This window comes from Ostrea edulis, chromosome 6 (assembly GCF_947568905.1).
Source record: "Ostrea edulis chromosome 6, xbOstEdul1.1, whole genome shotgun sequence".
Lineage (NCBI taxonomy): Eukaryota > Metazoa > Mollusca > Bivalvia > Ostreida > Ostreidae > Ostrea > Ostrea edulis.
Genome location: NC_079169.1, coordinates 14,481,187 through 14,500,368, shown reverse-complemented (window position 1 = coordinate 14,500,368; position 19,182 = coordinate 14,481,187). Strand labels below are relative to the sequence as shown.

The window sequence follows — 19,182 nt, the reverse complement described above, 5'->3', positions numbered from 1 at the left end:
GGGGCATATTCTATTTGTCCTGTCTGTCATTCTGTAATTCTATCTGAAACTTTAACCTAGCTAATAACTTTTTAACAGTAAGTGCTAGAGCTTTGATATTTCACATGAGTATTCCTTGTGACAAGACTTTTCCGTGGGTACTAAATCTTTTGACCTTGACATTTGACCTACTTTTAAAAAACTTGACTTTGGTCATAACTTTTTTAAAAATGGTAAATATTAGAGCTTTCATATTGCACATGAGCTTTTCTTGTAACAAGATCTTTGTCCTTGTGACCTTAGCCATCTTTGGGAATTGGCCATTGTCGGAGGCATTTGTGTTTCACAAACACATCTTGTTCTTCTCATAAAAGGTGAAGATAACAAACAATTATCAATCTCATAACTACCATCAGCAATACAAAATAGATAGTTGGGTAAACACGAACCACTGGACACACCGGAAGTGGGATATGGTATCTAGGAGGAGGAAACATCACCTGTCGTCCGATCACACCCGCTGTGAGTCCTATATGTTCAACCTTTAGCAAGCAGTAAATCAATGCATACGGAATTAAACAATATTTCCTTCCGCGTCGTATCAGACAAAACAAAATCACGTGGTTGAGGAATACATAAGGGAACCAGGAATGACTAGATCTCGCTCCAGTCTCTTACTGGCACAAATTGTTTCATTTCTTTTAATATCTCGGTTGTTTGTATAGTTTGGGTATAGGACCAATGGAAGCACGGAGGCTATTTGTATAATTAGCTGATAGTCTCTCCCACAATCAAATTAGAACCGACCGATTTGTATAATCAGCGAAGCCGACAGTCTCTCCTACAATTAAACTAGACATTTATTCTTTATATTCGTGTTTGTGCCAATTTGTTTTTAATGGTTTAATTATAATAATTTATGTCAAGATGAAAGGTTACTTGCCCTTAATAGTGCTTATATCGAGAGGGGAACCAATCAAAAATCCAAGAGTTTTATATCATTGACAACTTGATAATGCTTATATCGAGAGGGGAACCAATCAAACAGCCAAGAGTTTTATATAATTGACAACTTAATAATGCTTATATCGAGAGGGGAACCAATCAAACAGCCAAGAGTTTTATATCATTGACAACTTAATAATGCTTATATTGAGAGGGGAACCAATCAAACAGCCAAGAGTTTTATATCATTGACAACTTAATAATGCTTATATCGAGAGGGGAACCAATCAAAACAAGAGTTTTATATCATGTTACCTTACCTGCTTTTATATTCCTATGAAGCAGAATCTACGTGAGAAGATAAAATCTCTCGCTGTGGCCTTCAATTCGACATTTAGATATATCGACGATTCATTATCTATTAACAATGATAATTTTCATTCATAAGTCTATTCAATATATCCCAATGAACTCGAAATAAGACACCACAGAGTCGTCCACTTCTGCTTCATACTTAGATATTTTATTGAAAGCAGATATTAACGGCAAACTAACAACTCAACTTTATGACAAAGGGGATGATTCATCTTCTCCATCGTCAACGTCCCATATTTATGTAGTAATATTCCATTATCACCTACATAAGTATGGTGTTTTAGTCTCTCAACTGATTCTTATTCTGAGTATGGTAAGTTTTTAAATCGGAGCAGGCTACTGACAAACAACTTGATGGTGCAGAGGTTCTAATAGTCTAATTTAAAATCAGCATTTCGCAAACTATGGTCGTTATAACGATCTAGTTTGGCAATACAACCTATCATTGGGTCAAATGCTGTTTGACGTGTTTCGTGCCAATTGTTAGGCCGTTCATGGCACACTGATTTTGACTATAGATAACTCCATTTATCTGATCAAGATAGATGGCTCACGGCTGGTGTGACCGGTCGACAGGGGATGCTTAAAGGTTTAGGACTCCAAGTATGGGATACCCAAGTTAGCCGATGTAAAAACATTAAACCAAATGGTATAAAATTCTACTCTGAAGTTGGGCAAACACAGACCCCGTATCCCAAACTTTCCTACAAGCTTTACTACCTTTCTGGTGTGGAATGTTGGTGTACAGGGAGGTGACGTCCAGTGTCATAAAAAATTGTCTGGCCGGGGAAATTAGAAGGAGTCTTACTGATATAATCGGTTGTGTCTTTGAGACATCTTCTACACGAGGACGGATATGTGAATCAAGAAATTCAGAAAGTGTCTACATGGACTGTTTGATGACACTTACGATGGGTCGGCCAAGCATGCCTTCTATGTGAAGTTGGGAGAGGTGATGAAAAATAAACTATAAAGATGAAATAAATGATAAAGAAATAAAAAAATACTGATGTTGAAATATACGGTAGTTATAACGTGCAAGGTGAAGATAACGAACAGTGATCAATCTCATAACTCCTACAAGCAATACAAAATAGATAGTTGGGCAAACACGGACCCCTGGACACACCAGAGGTAGGATCAGGTGCCTAGGAGGAGTAAGCATCCCCTGTTGACCGGTCACACCCGCCGTGAGCCCCATATCCTGATCAGGTAAACGGAGTTATCCGCAGTCAAAATCAGTGTGCCAAGAACGGCTTAACAATCGGTATGAAACACGTCAAACAGCATTTGACCCAATGCGAGGTTGTATTGACGAACTAGATCGTTATAACGACCATAGAATTTGCGAAATGCTGACTTCAATCGAGACTGTTGAAATCCCTGTACCATCAACGTGTTTGTCAGTAGCTTTCCTCGATTTAAAAACTGACTATACCCAGAACAAGCTCTTGCATATCGAATCAGTTGAGATATGTAAACACCATATGCAGGTGATAATGGAATATTGCTACATAAATGTGGGAAGTTGACGATGGAGAAGCTGAAATCATCCCGTTTGTCATACAGTTGAGTTGTTAGTTTGCCGTTAATGTCTACTTTCAATAAAATATCTAAGTATGAAGCAGAAGTGGACGACTCTGTGGTGTCCTTTATTTCGAGCTCACAGGGATATATCAAATCGACATATGAATGAAAGCTATCATTGTTAATAGACAAAACGTCATCGATATATCTAAAATTCGAATTGAAGGTCACAGCGAGAGATTTTTTCTTGTCACGTAGAAGTTTTTGAATAAATTCTGCTTCATATGAATATAAAAACAGGTCAGCAAACAAAGGAGCACAATTCGTGCCCATGGGAATTCCAACAGACTGTTGGAAGACCTGATCACCAAAGACCACGAAGATATTGTCAATGAGGAACTCTAGCATATTTTTTTTATTTTAACTTCAGAGGACTTGTGCAAAAAAATAATCAGGGGGCTAGGTATCGATATTATAGATTAAGAAAGCTAATTAATAAATAATTTAAAAATAAATACACCGGTAGTAGAAAAAAAGAGAGTAACTGTTACAGAAAGTAAACGGCGAATAGAAAGCGTAAAACAGACATAACAACACTGAGTAATGACGTATAACAGACATAACAACACAGAGTAATGACGTATAACAGACATAACAACACAGAGTAATGACGTATAACAGACATAACAATCCAGAGTAATGACGTATAACAGACATAACAACACTGAGTAATGACGTATAACAGACATAACAACACAGAGTAATGACGTAAAATAGACATAACAGCACAGAGTAATGACGTATAACAGACATAACAACTCTGAGTAATGACGTATAACAGACATAACAACTCTGAGTAATGACGTATAACAGACAAAACAACACTGAGTAATGACGTATAACAGACATAACAACACAGAGTAATGACGTATAACAGACATAACAACTCTGAGTAATGACGTATAACAGACATAACAACACAGAGTAATGACGTATAACAGACATAACAACATTGAGTAATGACATGGGGAAGCTAGAATACATCCATTCTGGTGAAGTCATCGAGTTTGTTCATGTCATTGGGGTTTACATACCCCAAAAGACCATGTTCGGAAAGGATATTTGACAAAATTGGGGGGGGGGGGATGCATCAGGGGCGGATCCAGGAATTGTGGTTACGGGGGGCGCCACTTTATGAGGCAGTGTGTCCAGGGCCAAGCCCTGGTGGGGGTCCAGGGGGCGAAGCCCTCTGAAGCTCATGGATTTTACAGATTTTATGGGGCTTGAAATATTTTTCCTATTTAGTCATGTGTACTATTTTCTATCATTTTAATAAGGTGAAATTAATAAAATGACCCAAATTTTTGTTGTTGAAAAAATTAAGTTCTCCCAATAAAGTAATTCAAGAAATCAAAAGATTTTGTCATTTATTTCCCGGGAGTGGAAGAAATTGTTGCTTCTATTATCGTTTAGTACATTTTCCAAAACATGATACCGCGATTTACCTTAAATTTTTAAATTTTAAGGGGTGGGGGGCGCCTAAATCCGCCACTGTGCATCCCCCGTAACTCTCCCTCAATATCCGCCAATATAGCTGCTTAATACTGCGTCCACTGTGCTGTTTGTTTCCGGTCTTCACTGAATACTTAAAACACATGTATAATGTGATACATCACAACACATGAAACTCCAGCTTGAAAATATTTAATTAATACAAAAATATATCACAGACGTGCAAATCAGTTACAACGGTGTTTAAAAGAGTATTTAGTTAATTGCTAAAGATATTCTAAACTTCATACGCCCTTTCATAGCAATACTATCTAATATTCAACTCACTGCAAAAATATAAACAGTAAACAACAATATGTGGTTGGTTTCAAGCACATTAATAATTTTCTTTTATATTCGAATCCGGATGAACAACATCGGTAAGTACAGTTTCAAATACTGTCAGAGTATATAAATGCCTCATTATCATAAGCGAGAAAAATAAACAATGACATTGTAGAAATATGTGAAAAGTAATTCTTTTCTACGCGATAGAGTTGAGATCATAATTTTGAGAATACAGAAAACAATAGATAAATTATAAATTTAAGTACTTTCATCTAAAAACATATCGATGACAAAATACCTTAGATTTTTTTTTTTCAATTTGAAAAATCTTACTAGTGTATCATGGACAGTTTGGACACTTTCTCCGTTCTTCATTTTCTTTTTGGTTTCTGGTAAATATATCCAAGTTTAAATTTTTTAACCACGTATTATGCAGCAAATTGTATTGGTAATGTGTGAATATATATGCTGTGAAAAATGTTTTGAATTTTAAAAGAAATTCATCTTCTGTATGTGTGATTAACACAACGTGACAGATACTTTAAACTCGGCATGATTGATCGAATAGAATCAGTCGGAGACATGCTTTTGGAACAAACCATGGGATGTGTCACTTCATAAAGGTCGAATATGATCCGGACATAAAATGCATAATCATGAATGATAAAAAAATAAATAAAAATAAAATCCGAAATATCTTCATCATGACAAAGGTTTTGTTTGCATTACACCTCCCTCCAAACAGAAAAAAGCATCAACTGACAATACATAATACACTGTACGTGATACATAATACACTGTGCGTGATACAAACACGATACGGGTACGTCACACCGCTAGATAGAGAAAATTTCGTTAAATCTTTTTTCAAAAGTACGTTACCAAAATTTGATGTTCTAAATCTCAAATCCTGCAAAAGGACTACTGTACAGCGTTAAAATAACGACTACTAGACCGCACAACATGGAAATGTATAAATCGGACATTGACTAGAAACTACGAAACAATGTCAACATGTTTAAAGCAGATAAGAAGAGGTTACGTATATATACAGTAAATATATCGCTTCTTGAATTGATTTTGATATCTTGAATAAGATATAATGTATTTAAATACGATCACTAAACAACATTCTACAGTCTTTCACATTAACATTCACTATGAGCTAAAACTATTCAATTGTTTACTCATTCATACTTTCGAATAAATAGGCTGAATAAATATAATGCTAAGATCAGACAATTTAAAAAGAAAGATGATATATTTTCGTGAATGAGCACAAATCTCGATGACTTCTTCAGGTCTCTAAGTATTAACTAAAGGGAATAGCACATACGAAACTCCTTATTACTAAATTCAAAATCCAATGTTACAGTTTAAGACTAAGTTTCATTTTCTTCATTGTACATGCATATAAAGGTACGTCCTGATGCACATTTAACCGGCAAACAAAGATACCTAAATCACAGGCCTGAGTATTGCCAGCTTTTTATTGCGATTTTAAAAACAGCATTGCTGTATCACAATTGATAAAAATCATATAAAGAAAAGGCTACATAACCGAACTATATTAACGAATTTTAGATCTCAAAATCAACAAAATTTTACATAACCATGCTATTTCAACGAATTTTGGATATCAAACTTTCATATAAAGAAATATCTACATAACCATGATATTTATATAATAGCACTCTCGCTAATCCTTTGTATGACTGAAACGTAATTAATGAAGTATCCTGGTGCAAATAAACGTTAAGACTGAGGTGTATTTTAAAAATTCCCCTGATATAAACTACATGTACATAAACAAATGTTCATCATATGTGTACCAATATTCCAAAATCCGCACCGCAAAATAAATGTATGTTATTGTATTGTAATTCAATACATCATAACATTTACATAGGTCAATATTACTAGTATTACCCAACCCTTCCATATAATATGAAAATATATAATTTAAAATTGGATCCCTTTTACATAAATAAATGCCTGTTTTGAATATTGGAAACATCCTAGACTGTTCAGAGTTCTGTTTTGAATATTGGAAACATCCTAGACTGTTCAGAGTTCTGTTTTGAATATTGGAAACACCCTAGACTGTTCAGAGTTCTGTTTTGAATATTGGAAACACCCTAGACTGTTCAGAGTTCTGTGGATAAAGTGGCTGATTGATTATCATATCCGTCTCCGTGGTGCTTCTTCTTCTTGTCCTTCTTCTTTTTCTTCTTCTTTCTCTCGCTTTCTTCTTGTACATCGAGAGGAGGCAGACTTCTGTTCTGAGCCTGGGAGTCCACATAGTCCATCTGCTCGTGCTGGGGATCCATCTTGATGGCGGAATCTGTGTCGCTAGCTCCACCAAAGTGTTTCTTGCCTGTTTCCTCCGACTGTTTTACTGGGTAATTATCAACATACATCTTCTCCTTTCTGTAAAGAGAATGATGATGATGTCATTAAAATACAACAAATGGGAAGGTGTGTTACTGCCAGGTGATTGTTCTCTCACAAGGACATGTATGGACCTCAATGTGGTATGTAATTTATGTACACAAGATGGAACAATGAAAACTGACTGTCTCCCTATATCTTACCACACATCGATCGACTTTGCATTTCCAAATGCACATTAATTACCAGTTCTCAGTAAGTTGTTAATTCGAGTTGACTTAGGCTATAGTGGATTAACAAAGCGCTCACTCTGGGTTGAATTATCCCAAAACCAAAGTAGGTTAAGTTAACCTGCTTTGGAAGTTAAGTGGGTCAACTTAAACCAAAGTGTGATCTCTCTCTCTCTCTCTCTCTCTCTCTCACTCTCTCTCTCAAATTTATCTATCTATTCTTCTATGTGCATATATGTATATATATATATATATATATATATATATATATATATATGTCTTACTGAGTTACGTAATGAGTCTGCAAACAAATTTCTACGTAAATCTGGACATGATTTGAAAGAGAACGAAATGGTTTCCAGAGAACGTTTTGGGCTGGATAATATTGGGTTAACTTATCCCAGATTAATGTACCCCAAAAACGTTTGACCTGAATCACATTTGCAATACAAAATCTTTAACTTAACCCATTTCAAACTGTAAGTGAATACAAAAGACTGCAAAAATCAGTAAAAAAAAAAGAGAAAGATAATGGGAAGCAAAAACCTCGAAGTGACACTAGAAGTATTGTGTATGGTTTATCCAGACTTAACCCACTTCTCCTTCACTTTACTTTATCTATTCTATCCTTGGTTACTTTTAGACAACTGGACTTGATCCAATCTTATCTACACTACCCAAAGCGGGTTATATTAACGAACTGAACTATGCAGTGTGAATCGGTCTCTCAAAAGCTGGGATTAAAACAAAATCTATGTTTTGTAAAAACCTTTGGCTATAAAGTCAATTGAAACCCGTGTATGAATATAAGAATGGTATTTTAAAATCGATTTACGAAATACCTATATGTATTTCAAAATATCGCAACAAAGAATGACGTAACGTGTAAATGCCATGGCCCCTTAGAAATAGGCCGAAGATCCAAAGAAACCAAGAACTGGGTGAACAGTAGAATCTTTCTGGGACGACCTGCTGTACGGAAGGTGGGTGAGAACTATACCTCTATGTAACCTATGAAAATATTCAACATTTGGTGAAGAAAATGTTATCTATTGTATATATGGGAAAGTAACTGGTATCTTAAGTATTTTAAAAGTATTAGGCAATAATTGTGAAATTTCTGTCAAGGCTGCCGCTGAATAAGTATATACATGTATATGTGGTATATGTGTGTTGGTCTGTAATAAAGCGTAGCCGCGACCCTAACAATAATGATGAACAGAATTATATTATACAGACAAACTGTATAGGACAGTTCACTCTACATTCTGTTAAGCTGGAGATATATTTAGAAATTCATTTCAAAATTAAGGATTATCTACCTCACGCATAGCTCTTATGCTTAAACGAATTTTACTCCACTTTTTTGGCACGCCGTTTTTGGCTATAATAGCTCTAAAACTTCATTGTTATTTCGGATTTCAAACATTTCGGTTGAGCATCACTGAAGAGACATAATTTGTCGAAATGCGCATCTGGTACATCAAAATTGGTACCGTATAAGTTTTACAAATTTACATATATATGTATAACATATCAGGTAAATCCACTTGCATCTATCTTAACAACTTGGGGGTATATTACCAGGTCTGTTTTAGAGTTAGCATACGTTGGTATAGTTCCTGGATGTTGCAAGTACATAAAGTCAACGATCTGTATTTATAGAAGGTTGGAAATCACCAAGTTATTGTAGCAAATAAGGGGGTAAAGTTCTTTGGACGAATCGGAGATAGAAACTGGGGCCCTTACATTACCAGTTTGGTGACCAAACTATTGAGCTACCCAGCCCGATATACAAGGTATGGTAATATTACTACAATATAAAATACTTCAGAAATCATTCAAGAACTATTCATATCGAGAAGATAAAATATAATTTTAGAAGAAGAAAAAGTGCCCGAAACGTAGCATATGTCCCTAATGAACCCGTTTCACGTCCTAAGTGGGTTAACTTAACCCACAATCTAGAACGCTACTGAATGGCAGACCAGTGGGTTAACTTAACCCACAATCTAGAACGCTACTGAATGGCAGACCAGTGAGAAGAACTTTGGAAATGAATAAGACAACACTGATAAGGAAAAAGACAGAGTTTGATTAGGTGGATATTCAAATTGTAAAATCTACGTATTCACTTCTGTGCAGTTTTCTTTTCCAGGAAAAATATAAATGGTGTGTTGCTGAAGAAGTATGGCTCTACAATGAAGACGTCTTGTGCTTAACTTGGAAATGTTATTAAATCTGGATTCACATTTTACAGACGAATATGATTTTTCTGAGGATGAATTTCTTTCCCCAATTTTATCACCACTTAATGGGGAGTGAAACTAACACGAAAACTCAACATAGTCCAATTCCCATTTAATGACAGACAAGAAATTCATCCTATGTACATCTGTAAGCTGCAGTGTACTGTTATACTACTTAAGACGATGTAAGAAACCAGAAAAATTGTTATCAATCGAAACTGGAGAATATGTATGATAATATTTTGAAGTTGAATACTTTAAAATTTACCCCCATTTGGTTGAAAAATAAAATACAATTTCGCTATAAAATCACCTGAAAAAAGAAACGCCTGCAACGAACTCGCGATTTACGGATTGTTAGACTCTTTAAAGGGGCATTAGCTGTCATTTTGTCATAAAAAATTGAATTCAATGAAAATTGCCCCCATCTTATATATTTAAGTAACAACACCAGCATTTAATGATTTCAGACACTTTTCACCCTCAAAGCAGGCACATGAATATGTAAGTTCGGTGCTCTCCTCCTCCCTTATATATTTCTTTACACTAAAAGCGGTTATCTAACGTGGTTTTATTAGGATTCTCTTTTTTTTTTGTACAAAATAAATGTTTTTTTTAGTCATTAATATATATTCCCATGTCATTGAGAAATGTTGAAGAAATGGTTCGCATCACTTGCACAGCTAATGCCCTTTTAAGTGTGGGGACTTGAAATTTTGGGAGTTTTTCCAGTCTTCCTAACACTAAGCGAGAAGTCAGCGGATCTCTTTCTATCGGTTAGATAAGCTACTACACTGTACTAAGTGTACTACACGTACTAGTATCTCTGACGGTCATGCAATTTCAGCAATCTTACCTAGGCTTTTTTGTAGAGTCTTTCTTGCTAGAAATTCAAAAGAGAAGAACAGAGTTAATGCGGTGCTAAATACATCATATAGTGTGCAAACACAGATTAGGAAAGAGAGATGATGCCCAATTATTGAAATGTACGCATTAAAAATGAAACATCTTGTACAGTTCACACTATGACGATTCCATTAATCTAAATACAAATCATGTCATTAATCAAAAGCTTCTCCTTCTCTGATTTGATATGCACTTATTTTTAAGATAAACGCAAAAAAGAAAAAGAAAAGAAGAAAGTTTTCATGCAGAAAAAAACTCAGATTCGTCTAGTGCAATCTAATTAGTATTAGATCTGTGTAATCCGCTCCTATACGATACACTTCATGTATTGAAATGCATCGTATAAGAGTAAAATATACAGGTATATACAGGTATAATTTTAATTAGATTGCGCCTAATGTAGACGCTTCACCCAGGCATGCAATATCTAAATCTAAGAAAGACTATGTCTACTGAAAAACACGGTAACCGCATAACTTGAGCTAGCAAGCATGATTCTCGATTGTTTAAGAAATAAGATACCGGTTTTAAATTTCATTAGGCTGCAAGATGCAGTGGATCACTTAATTAATTCCTAAAACAACCTTCATTAACCGAAGGTCGCTAAAATAGATTTAATTAAAGTACCAACCACATCAATATAGAAATTGATTACTTATAATTTACATTTGTAGTTAGTATGGAATTTGAAGCTCTGTCGTTTTTAAATTTGAAATGGCAATCAAATTTATCATGACACTACAATTAAATGATATCACGTGACATTATGTTTCATTTTTATCGTGAACTGAACCACAAGTTCTGTTATTATATGAAAAAGAACGTGTGTGTGTGTAAATATATAGAACTGGTACACGGATGCTGTGCACATTGCCTGTCGTGACACATCTTCACTACGTCGAGGCTTTGCGAATACACTGAAAAGTTGGCGACCTCTTCCATACGGTGTAAAGTTTACGTATCCGCGAAAACTTTAACATTGTTAAAAATGATTTTGTGTAAAGTTTACGTATCCGCAAAACGTTGATATTGTTAAAAATGATTTTGTGTAAAGTTTACGTATCCGTAAAACTTAAACATTGTAAGGATGGTTTTTGTGTTTAGTTTACGTATCCGTAAAACTTTGACATTGTAAAGATGAATTTGACGTTTATTGATGATATATTCCCACAGATTAACGTTAGCTAGAAATAATACCTACCTCCTGTATTTCTGTTTGAGGGATATACGGAATCGCGTAGTCACGGCCTCTTAGGTCTAGCTTACATGTGGCGATATACTAATAATGTTATATAATTTGCAGAGAGTCATTTTGTACAGAAAGGTTCATCCTGTTAGCTGGAAATTCAATAGAGGATCAAAGCAAATACATGTAGCTTATTCTGATTAGGAAAGAAGGAATGTTCATAGCTGGATACTGTAGACTCCTTATTTTACGCGAACACTTAATATCGCGAAATGACTCACAGACATCAATTCGCGTGATCATGAATTCGCGAGTGGAGTTGTTCAGTTTTTGCTTGTACGTCAGCAATATGAAATTAAAGGCGAGTCATTTTTCTATCGCGAGTGGTGATTCTCGCTAAATTACACGATGATAAATTTCTCGCGTATATTTACGAATCTACAGTAACCGTTGTAAACATGCATAACTGTGTTTACGTCAAGGTATTTCTTGCGCCAGACAGCCATACATTGATTGGGATGGGATATGTAAAAGAGCGTTCCAATGTTCATGATCATAAATAAAAAGTGAAGATAACGAACAGTGATCGATCTCATAACTCCTACAAGCAATACAAAATAGATAGTTGGGCAAACACGGACCCCTGGACACACCAGAGGTGGGATCAGGTACCTAGGAGGAGTAAGCATCCCCTGTCGACCGGTCACACCCGCCGTGAGCCCTATATCCTGTTCAGGTAAACGGAGTTATCCGCAGTCAAAATCAGTGTGCCAAGAACGGCTTAACAATCGGTATGAAACATGTCAGACAGCATTTGACCCAATGATAGGTCAATAAGTAAGAATGCTGAAATATTGACCTAAATAAAAATATTTTAACATTGATAATGATCAAAGCAAATCGTTCAATGACTTGTGCTGCAAAGTAGTGAAGGTGTAGAGTAAACAGTTTTGAGTGCACAGAATGACAAAAAAGAATCAAGATTCTATACAGAAGGTGTCATAGTAATTTCAAGCTGTATCCCTCATTCCTCCATTTTCAAACTTCATTAGATAATGTCAATCATACTTTTACTATAATTCAATAATCAAAACCTTTGTTGTTGATAATATTACTAATCTAACAAAAAAATGAAAGAAAGAATGAGAGGCACCTCCCAGATCCTTATAAACTATAATTGATCTATGCAGACAAGTCAAAGTACTCCAAAACGTATAGTACATGTAGAGACTGATTATGACCAGCGAGACTACAGCGTGCGATTTACTTGCCGAATTGTAGGTGTTAAAATGATTTTATTACTTCCAATCAATCTAAGTGAAAGAAAAATATCATAGAGGTTGTACTATATATAGTAAGGTTTATGTGTATGATATAGGTATACGCAATCCATGTAACGAGAGAACCCCGTAAGTGGAAAGAACTTGTGTTCAAACCGTTTGTATATACACTTATACAATAAAATATGTTCAAATCAATCAATCATCCATGTAATTGAAGAACAGGGGTTGTTAAACTTTTAATGGCTAAGTTTTAAGACATGTAGTATTGAAAGTCCTTTTAAGTTATATACTTCTCTAACATAAATAATTTATTTTAAGCAATATTTTATTCACTAATAAGTGAATGGGATCAGGCAGAAGGCATAGCCTATCTCCCTAAATTTAAGTTTTTAATCATCTGAAAAGTTACATAGCATGAAAAGACTGTAAAATGTTTCGTGACATTTAGAACAATTCTTATACAGAAGAGGTTGATGATAATTGGTTTAATCATTAGGAAAAAACCAACAGGGTAATTACCCTTGAATTTCAAAACTGTTGTATATATCATTCATATAACTGATATATATACCATTTATATAATGTTTATATAGTCTTTCTAAAATGGGAATTATCAGAACACAGTGTATATAAAACTGAAAAAGAAACAATTGCGTTCGATGTTTTGTATTTTCCTGTTAATAAATGTAATTTAAAACTTCTGGATTAAGCCTTAACACAATCGCTACTCTGATAAAAGAAATCAGAACACAACTCCCTCCCATACTCCGTGGAGAATTTAATACACGCTGACACTACATCCAAAAGTGAAAGAATGCAAAATCCAAACTAAACACTAAGTAAGAGGAAAATCCCATAAGGGTGCAGCTTACGTCTTCTCCACCTGCTCATCGTCAATGTCTTTGATTTCTGGGTCCACTCTGTACGTGGGTTGCACCATGGCTTTGTTCTTCTTCATTGCCTTTTTATCATCAATTTTCTTCCTCAAGCGAATTTCATTTTGTTTCTTTTTACTGTCAATGATATAAAATGTGAAAGTTATGAAAAAGAAAGTCTGGCAGGACATCAATTTGACACTTATATCTACTAGTATGCTCTTTCATGCCCCCCCCCCCCCCCCCTTTCATCCGTAATTAACACAGAGTATTGATATAATTCTGTTTTAAAATTGTTGAATGAAATAAATATATGGAACATATTTATGGTAAGAGGCAATTTAATGGGCAGTCCTTCGGATGAGACCGCAAAAATCGAGGCCCAGTGTCACAACAGGTGTGGCATGACAAAGATCCCTCCCTGCTTAAAGGCCATTTTAAGCGCCGAGCATAGGCCTAAATTATGCAACCCTTCATCGGCAATGGTGACTTCTCCACATGAGTGAAAGATTCTCAAGTTGGAAGTTAAACTTATATATATGAAAGGTGAAGATAACGAACAGTGATCAATCTCATAACTCCTATAAGCAATACAAAATAGAGAGATGGGCAAACATGGGCCCCTGGAGGTGGGATCAGGTGCCCAGGAGGAGCAAGCATCCCTTGTCGACCTGGCACACCTGCCGTGAGCCCTATATCTTGATCAGGTAAATGGAGTTATCCGTAGTCAAAATTAGTGTGCCAAGAACGGCTTAACAATCGGCATGAAACACGTAAGAGCATTTGACCCAATGATAGGTTGTATTGGCAAACTAGATCGTTATAACGACCATAGAATTTGCGAAATGCTGATTTTAAACGAGACTGTTGGTAACCTTGCACCATCAAGTTTTTTGTCAATAGCCTACGTCTATTTAAGATCTGATCATACACAGAACAAGCTCTTGTGTATCGAATCAGTTGAGAGATGTAAACACCAAATGCAGGTGATAGTGGAATATTGCTACATAAATATGGGAAGTTGATGATGGAGAAATTGAAATCATCCCGTTTGCCATAAATTGAATTGTTAGTTTGCCGTTAATATCTAATTTCAATAAAATATCTAAGTATGAAACAGAAGTGGACGACTCTGTGGTGTCTTTTATTTCGAGTTCTCTGGGATATATTGAATCAACATATGAATAAATATTATCATTGGTAATAGATAACACATCATCATCATAACTGAATGTTGAATTGAAGGCCACAGCAAGATATGTTTTCTTCTCACAGAGAAGTTTTTTAATAAATTCTGCTTCATAGGAATATAAAAACAGGTCAGCTAACAAAGGAGCACAATTTGTATCCATGGGAATACCAACAAACAGTTGGAAGACCTGATCATCAAAGACCACAAAGATATTGTCAATGAGGAACTCCAGCATACTTTTTATTTCAACTTTAGAGTACTTGTGCATGGAATCGTTGGCATTTAACAAAGCAAGTGTTTGGATGACTGATCACTAGATAGGAATATTTGCGTTTTCCATTTTTGTTGAAGAAGTAACTGTTTATGATGTCAAAAAGTCTGGTCTTTAATTTATTGTGAGGAATGGTCGTGTAAAGTGTTGAAGTCATACGTTTTGATGTTGTTGATTTGAGGAAAGTTTTGTGATTTCAAGTTTACTAAAAGTTCTTTAGAATGTTTTAGAATCCACGTTTGATTAACACCATTTTTTGCATATGTAGTCATACAGTACGTTTGAAGTTTCTCCTTCACAGCTGTTAATATTTTCGTGAGGAGTAAATTAAGATAGGGTTTGGTAGAACATTTACTGGATCCAGCAAATTATCTTTGTTTGTAAGGGTTTTTATGAAGTTTAGGAATCCAGTATAGGTACTTTAACTCATATTCATCCAACTCATTGACTGGAACACCAAATGTTTCTAAAACTGAAGCAGGGTTTTGAAGAATATACAACCAATCCATCATCAGCACAATTTTTTTTTTTAAAATATGTACACACAATGTACATTTACCTGTAAAACATTAGAGGGAGCTTACTTAGTAACTAATGTATTCAGTGGCACCTCATTGTTTAAATTTGATTTTACTGAATAACAGGCAAATGCATATGACATGGTTCTTAGCAAGGTACTGCTTTTCAAAGCTTAATATTATTTTTAGAAATGTGAACAAGTCCTAACAAATTAAAATATCAATCATATAAAACATTTACTACATTTACTTACTTCCAGAAATGAAGCCCAATAGCTAAGAATATGACGGCAAACAAAACAACAAATGCGATTGGAATGATGATTTGATTTTCCTGTGTGGTAGCTGGAATACCAAAGTATGTTTCATCCGCCCAAGTGACCCAGTAGCCAGTCGATGTATGGAAAGTTGTTCTTGCGAGTCGTATGATTTCTAGAAAAGAAACAAAATATAAAGAGTATACTTATTCCTATTGGTTTCAATCTCCTTTTTTTTTTTTTTTTTTTTTTTTAAATATTTTTTTAATGGTTAAAGAGTTGATTTGATTTGAACATATTTTATTGTATATAATATATACAAAAGGATCAAAAGCCAGTTGAAGAGTTGGAACTGTATACTGGGAAATTTTCATTAGTATTAGAAATGGAGGATCCCACATGAGGCAAAATTGATCCCCTCTATACAGTAATATATGTTCCAATATATGGAATTACAAAACATACAGTAACAAAACTGGTTCCCCCCATGTGAATTCAAATTTGATAAAATTTCTTGTCTGTGGAAAAGAAGAAGAAAAGTCTAATGATGCGTTCAATTTTTTTTCAAACTTCATGGTTTCTTTCGTTCCATGTATTATAACCATAGAATACCATATAGCATACACTATACAACTAAACTACAATTATCATAAACTAAAATAAGCATGGTAATTCAGTGGTAGAGCGTTTGCTTCATAACAGGGAGGTTGTGAGTTCAAGCCCCGCTCATGCCATGGTCAAACCTACAATGTAAGATGTTAACTTAGGTATAGCGATTGCTCCTTTGCCAAACGTTTGGCATTTAGAAGTGAGAATCCCAGGTCTTTCGGATATGACCTTAAAATCGGATGTCCCGGGTCATGGCAGGCATTGGCACACTAAAGAACTCTCACTGCTATGGACCCGAGCGCCCAGCATAATCTGTGAATTTCACCTACAGCTCATGACATTTCAATATGAATGAAAAATTCTTGATGGGATAAGTATAAAATAAACAACCAAACAATCAAAACAATAATCATATGCATACGATTAGAATAATCCTAAGCATACACTATACAACTGCAATAATCACCTAACTAGGAAATGACACAGACAATTTAGAAACCCTACAATGCCAGTCATATTTACACTGTACTTACCATACAAAACTGAATTCACAACAACAAATTCTGTTACTGATGAGTTGGAGGCGGTAAATCCAGTTGGGAATTTGAGGTAAAATTTGTGTTTTAGATTTTTCAAGTCTTTCAGTGGATATCCACTAACTTTTCCAACATCCGTCTCTTTGAAACTGATAGACCTAAATAAAGGAAAGCAATCCTATTTAGATTTTTATGCAACATCGATCTTTTGATCTCGCCCCTTAATATAATTAGTGAATAAAATAATCTGACTGAACATTAAGACTGACAGGTCACGTCTAGTTGATATCCACAGTGAGTCAACTAAAGCATAAAACATAAAGACTTACACTGATGTGCAGCATGTTGTCAGACCGCACGTCTCTGGGTTTGATTCACAGTACGTGTTAGCTGCGGAAGCCACTGCCCCAGAAAGTGTCGTTTCCATGCCATTCGCTGTCCACTGTATAAAAAAGATAGATGCATAGCTCACGTACAATTTAATTCTGAACTGATTCATTATTTAAGACTGTATGTTACTCAATAAACTGAGTTGTTAATATAAATAAATATATCAATAAACTGTAAATAAATGTATGTAGCATATACATAAGTATATGTAGTTTAAAAATTTCAGGATTTTTTTAGGTCTTGGTTTCAAGGGTCAGGGCCTTTCCAATTGGGAAATGGAGCGACATTTGTTTGAAATTGGGAAAAATGTTTCATACAAAGAAATAGGGAAAAACCCAATTCAGAGTGCTTTAAGGCATAATTGGGCTCCTTCTGACTTTCAATTTGGTCAAAGCTTACCTCATTCAAATAAGCAGAGGCCAAAAAATTAGGTTTACTTAAGAATTTTGAAGCAAAAATTGTAATATGTGGACCTGTGAAGAAGATTTATGAACGATTTGGCTACCCTGTGTTGATTTGTTTTTACTGTTTGAGAATTTCAAAGCAAAAATTGAGAAAAATGCCTGCTTTTAGCATTGGGAATGGGGTCTTATTTCGGCCCCCTACAGACTGAGACCCTAAAAATATCCCTGAATCTGTTATGAACTACAAACCGTGTCCGTTGTAAGGCGATAGATGATAATTTCAACTGCATAGGCTTCACTTTCAGCTACAAATATATCAGGAACAGAACACTTTATACATGTAATTTAAAACAATGTCTCAGAATATATAATCATTACAAAAATGAATGCACAGAGCCTATATGAGCTATAATGTAAAATGTGCTGACTTCAAATAAAATTCACTTAATCTCTTCACCATTGGTCCCTAATTTTCATTGGATATATATCAAATTAATTCATGATGCATGGCAATCTTATTAAAATATAGCAACAACTTAAATATAAAGGAGTGGATCGAGGAGCTGATTTTAATTTTAGTTGAGAATACCAAGTCACTATTATCATTGTAGCATATTGCTGCATCATCTATATACTTGTAAAGGAAATCAACCCTCGTTATTAATTATTACTCATATAACATATCATCAAGAGGTATAATTAAAATTAAAAGTTTCACATATAGGCCTAATGTTGTGAATATCTAATTGTAACTATTTGATGTTTATAAGGTTTGAAATTACACTGAAATTACTCTGAAACCCAGTTTTTTAAAAATAAAGTTATGTGATCTTATCTACTAAATCAAATGCCAATTATAGATACATCACATAGTCTTGGGAGAAAATAAAATAATATACTCACTTGCGAGATCACAATCAGCATGGAAGAACATGCAGAGCGCTAAAACAATATAAATCATTAGCTTCATTTTGATCTAGTAGTCTGTCCACTCGAACAACGCAACAACCTTATAGCCCTTTTGTTTGTTGTCACCATTCAACAAGTGCGAGACACTGTTTAGCCCAAACCGCCATATGTAAACACCGTCGTTGCTGTGTATGATCCTCTGATATTTACATACTACGAGAATATAAAAGCTGGAGAAGTTGCGAATCATGATGTAGGCTGTCTTTCGAGATAAATTGACCAATCCCAGATCGCCATTTTCCAACCAGTCG

At 34.9% G+C, this 19,182-nt stretch overlaps 1 protein-coding gene and 1 long non-coding RNA gene across 3 annotated transcripts; one reads left to right on the top strand and one right to left on the bottom strand.

Annotated features, from left to right (window-relative positions):
* Positions 1-4,514: 4,514 nt before the first annotated feature.
* LOC125683830 (uncharacterized) lies at positions 4,515-19,072 on the bottom strand. 2 transcript variants are annotated; one of them, XM_048925308.2, is made up of 8 exons: positions 18,866-19,072; positions 18,212-18,267; positions 17,498-17,610; positions 17,166-17,326; positions 16,021-16,198; positions 13,783-13,923; positions 10,392-10,418; positions 4,515-7,095 (listed from the first exon to the last, which is right to left on the bottom strand). In XM_048925308.2, the coding sequence occupies exons 1-8, from the start codon at positions 18,930-18,932 to the stop codon at positions 6,813-6,815; spliced, it is 1,026 nt and encodes a 341-aa protein (XP_048781265.2). In that variant the 5' UTR covers positions 18,933-19,072; the 3' UTR covers positions 4,515-6,812. The 2 variants fall into 2 exon arrangements, with proteins under 2 accessions (XP_048781265.2, XP_048781266.2); XM_048925309.2 differs by lacking the exon at positions 10,392-10,418 and having other exon boundaries at positions 18,866-19,071.
* Positions 7,670-11,444, top strand: LOC125683845 (uncharacterized). Its single transcript, XR_007373148.2, has 3 exons — positions 7,670-8,269; positions 8,952-9,085; positions 9,445-11,444. It is a non-coding gene; the product is annotated as an uncharacterized LOC125683845 (long non-coding RNA).
* Positions 19,073-19,182: the final 110 nt, after the last annotated feature.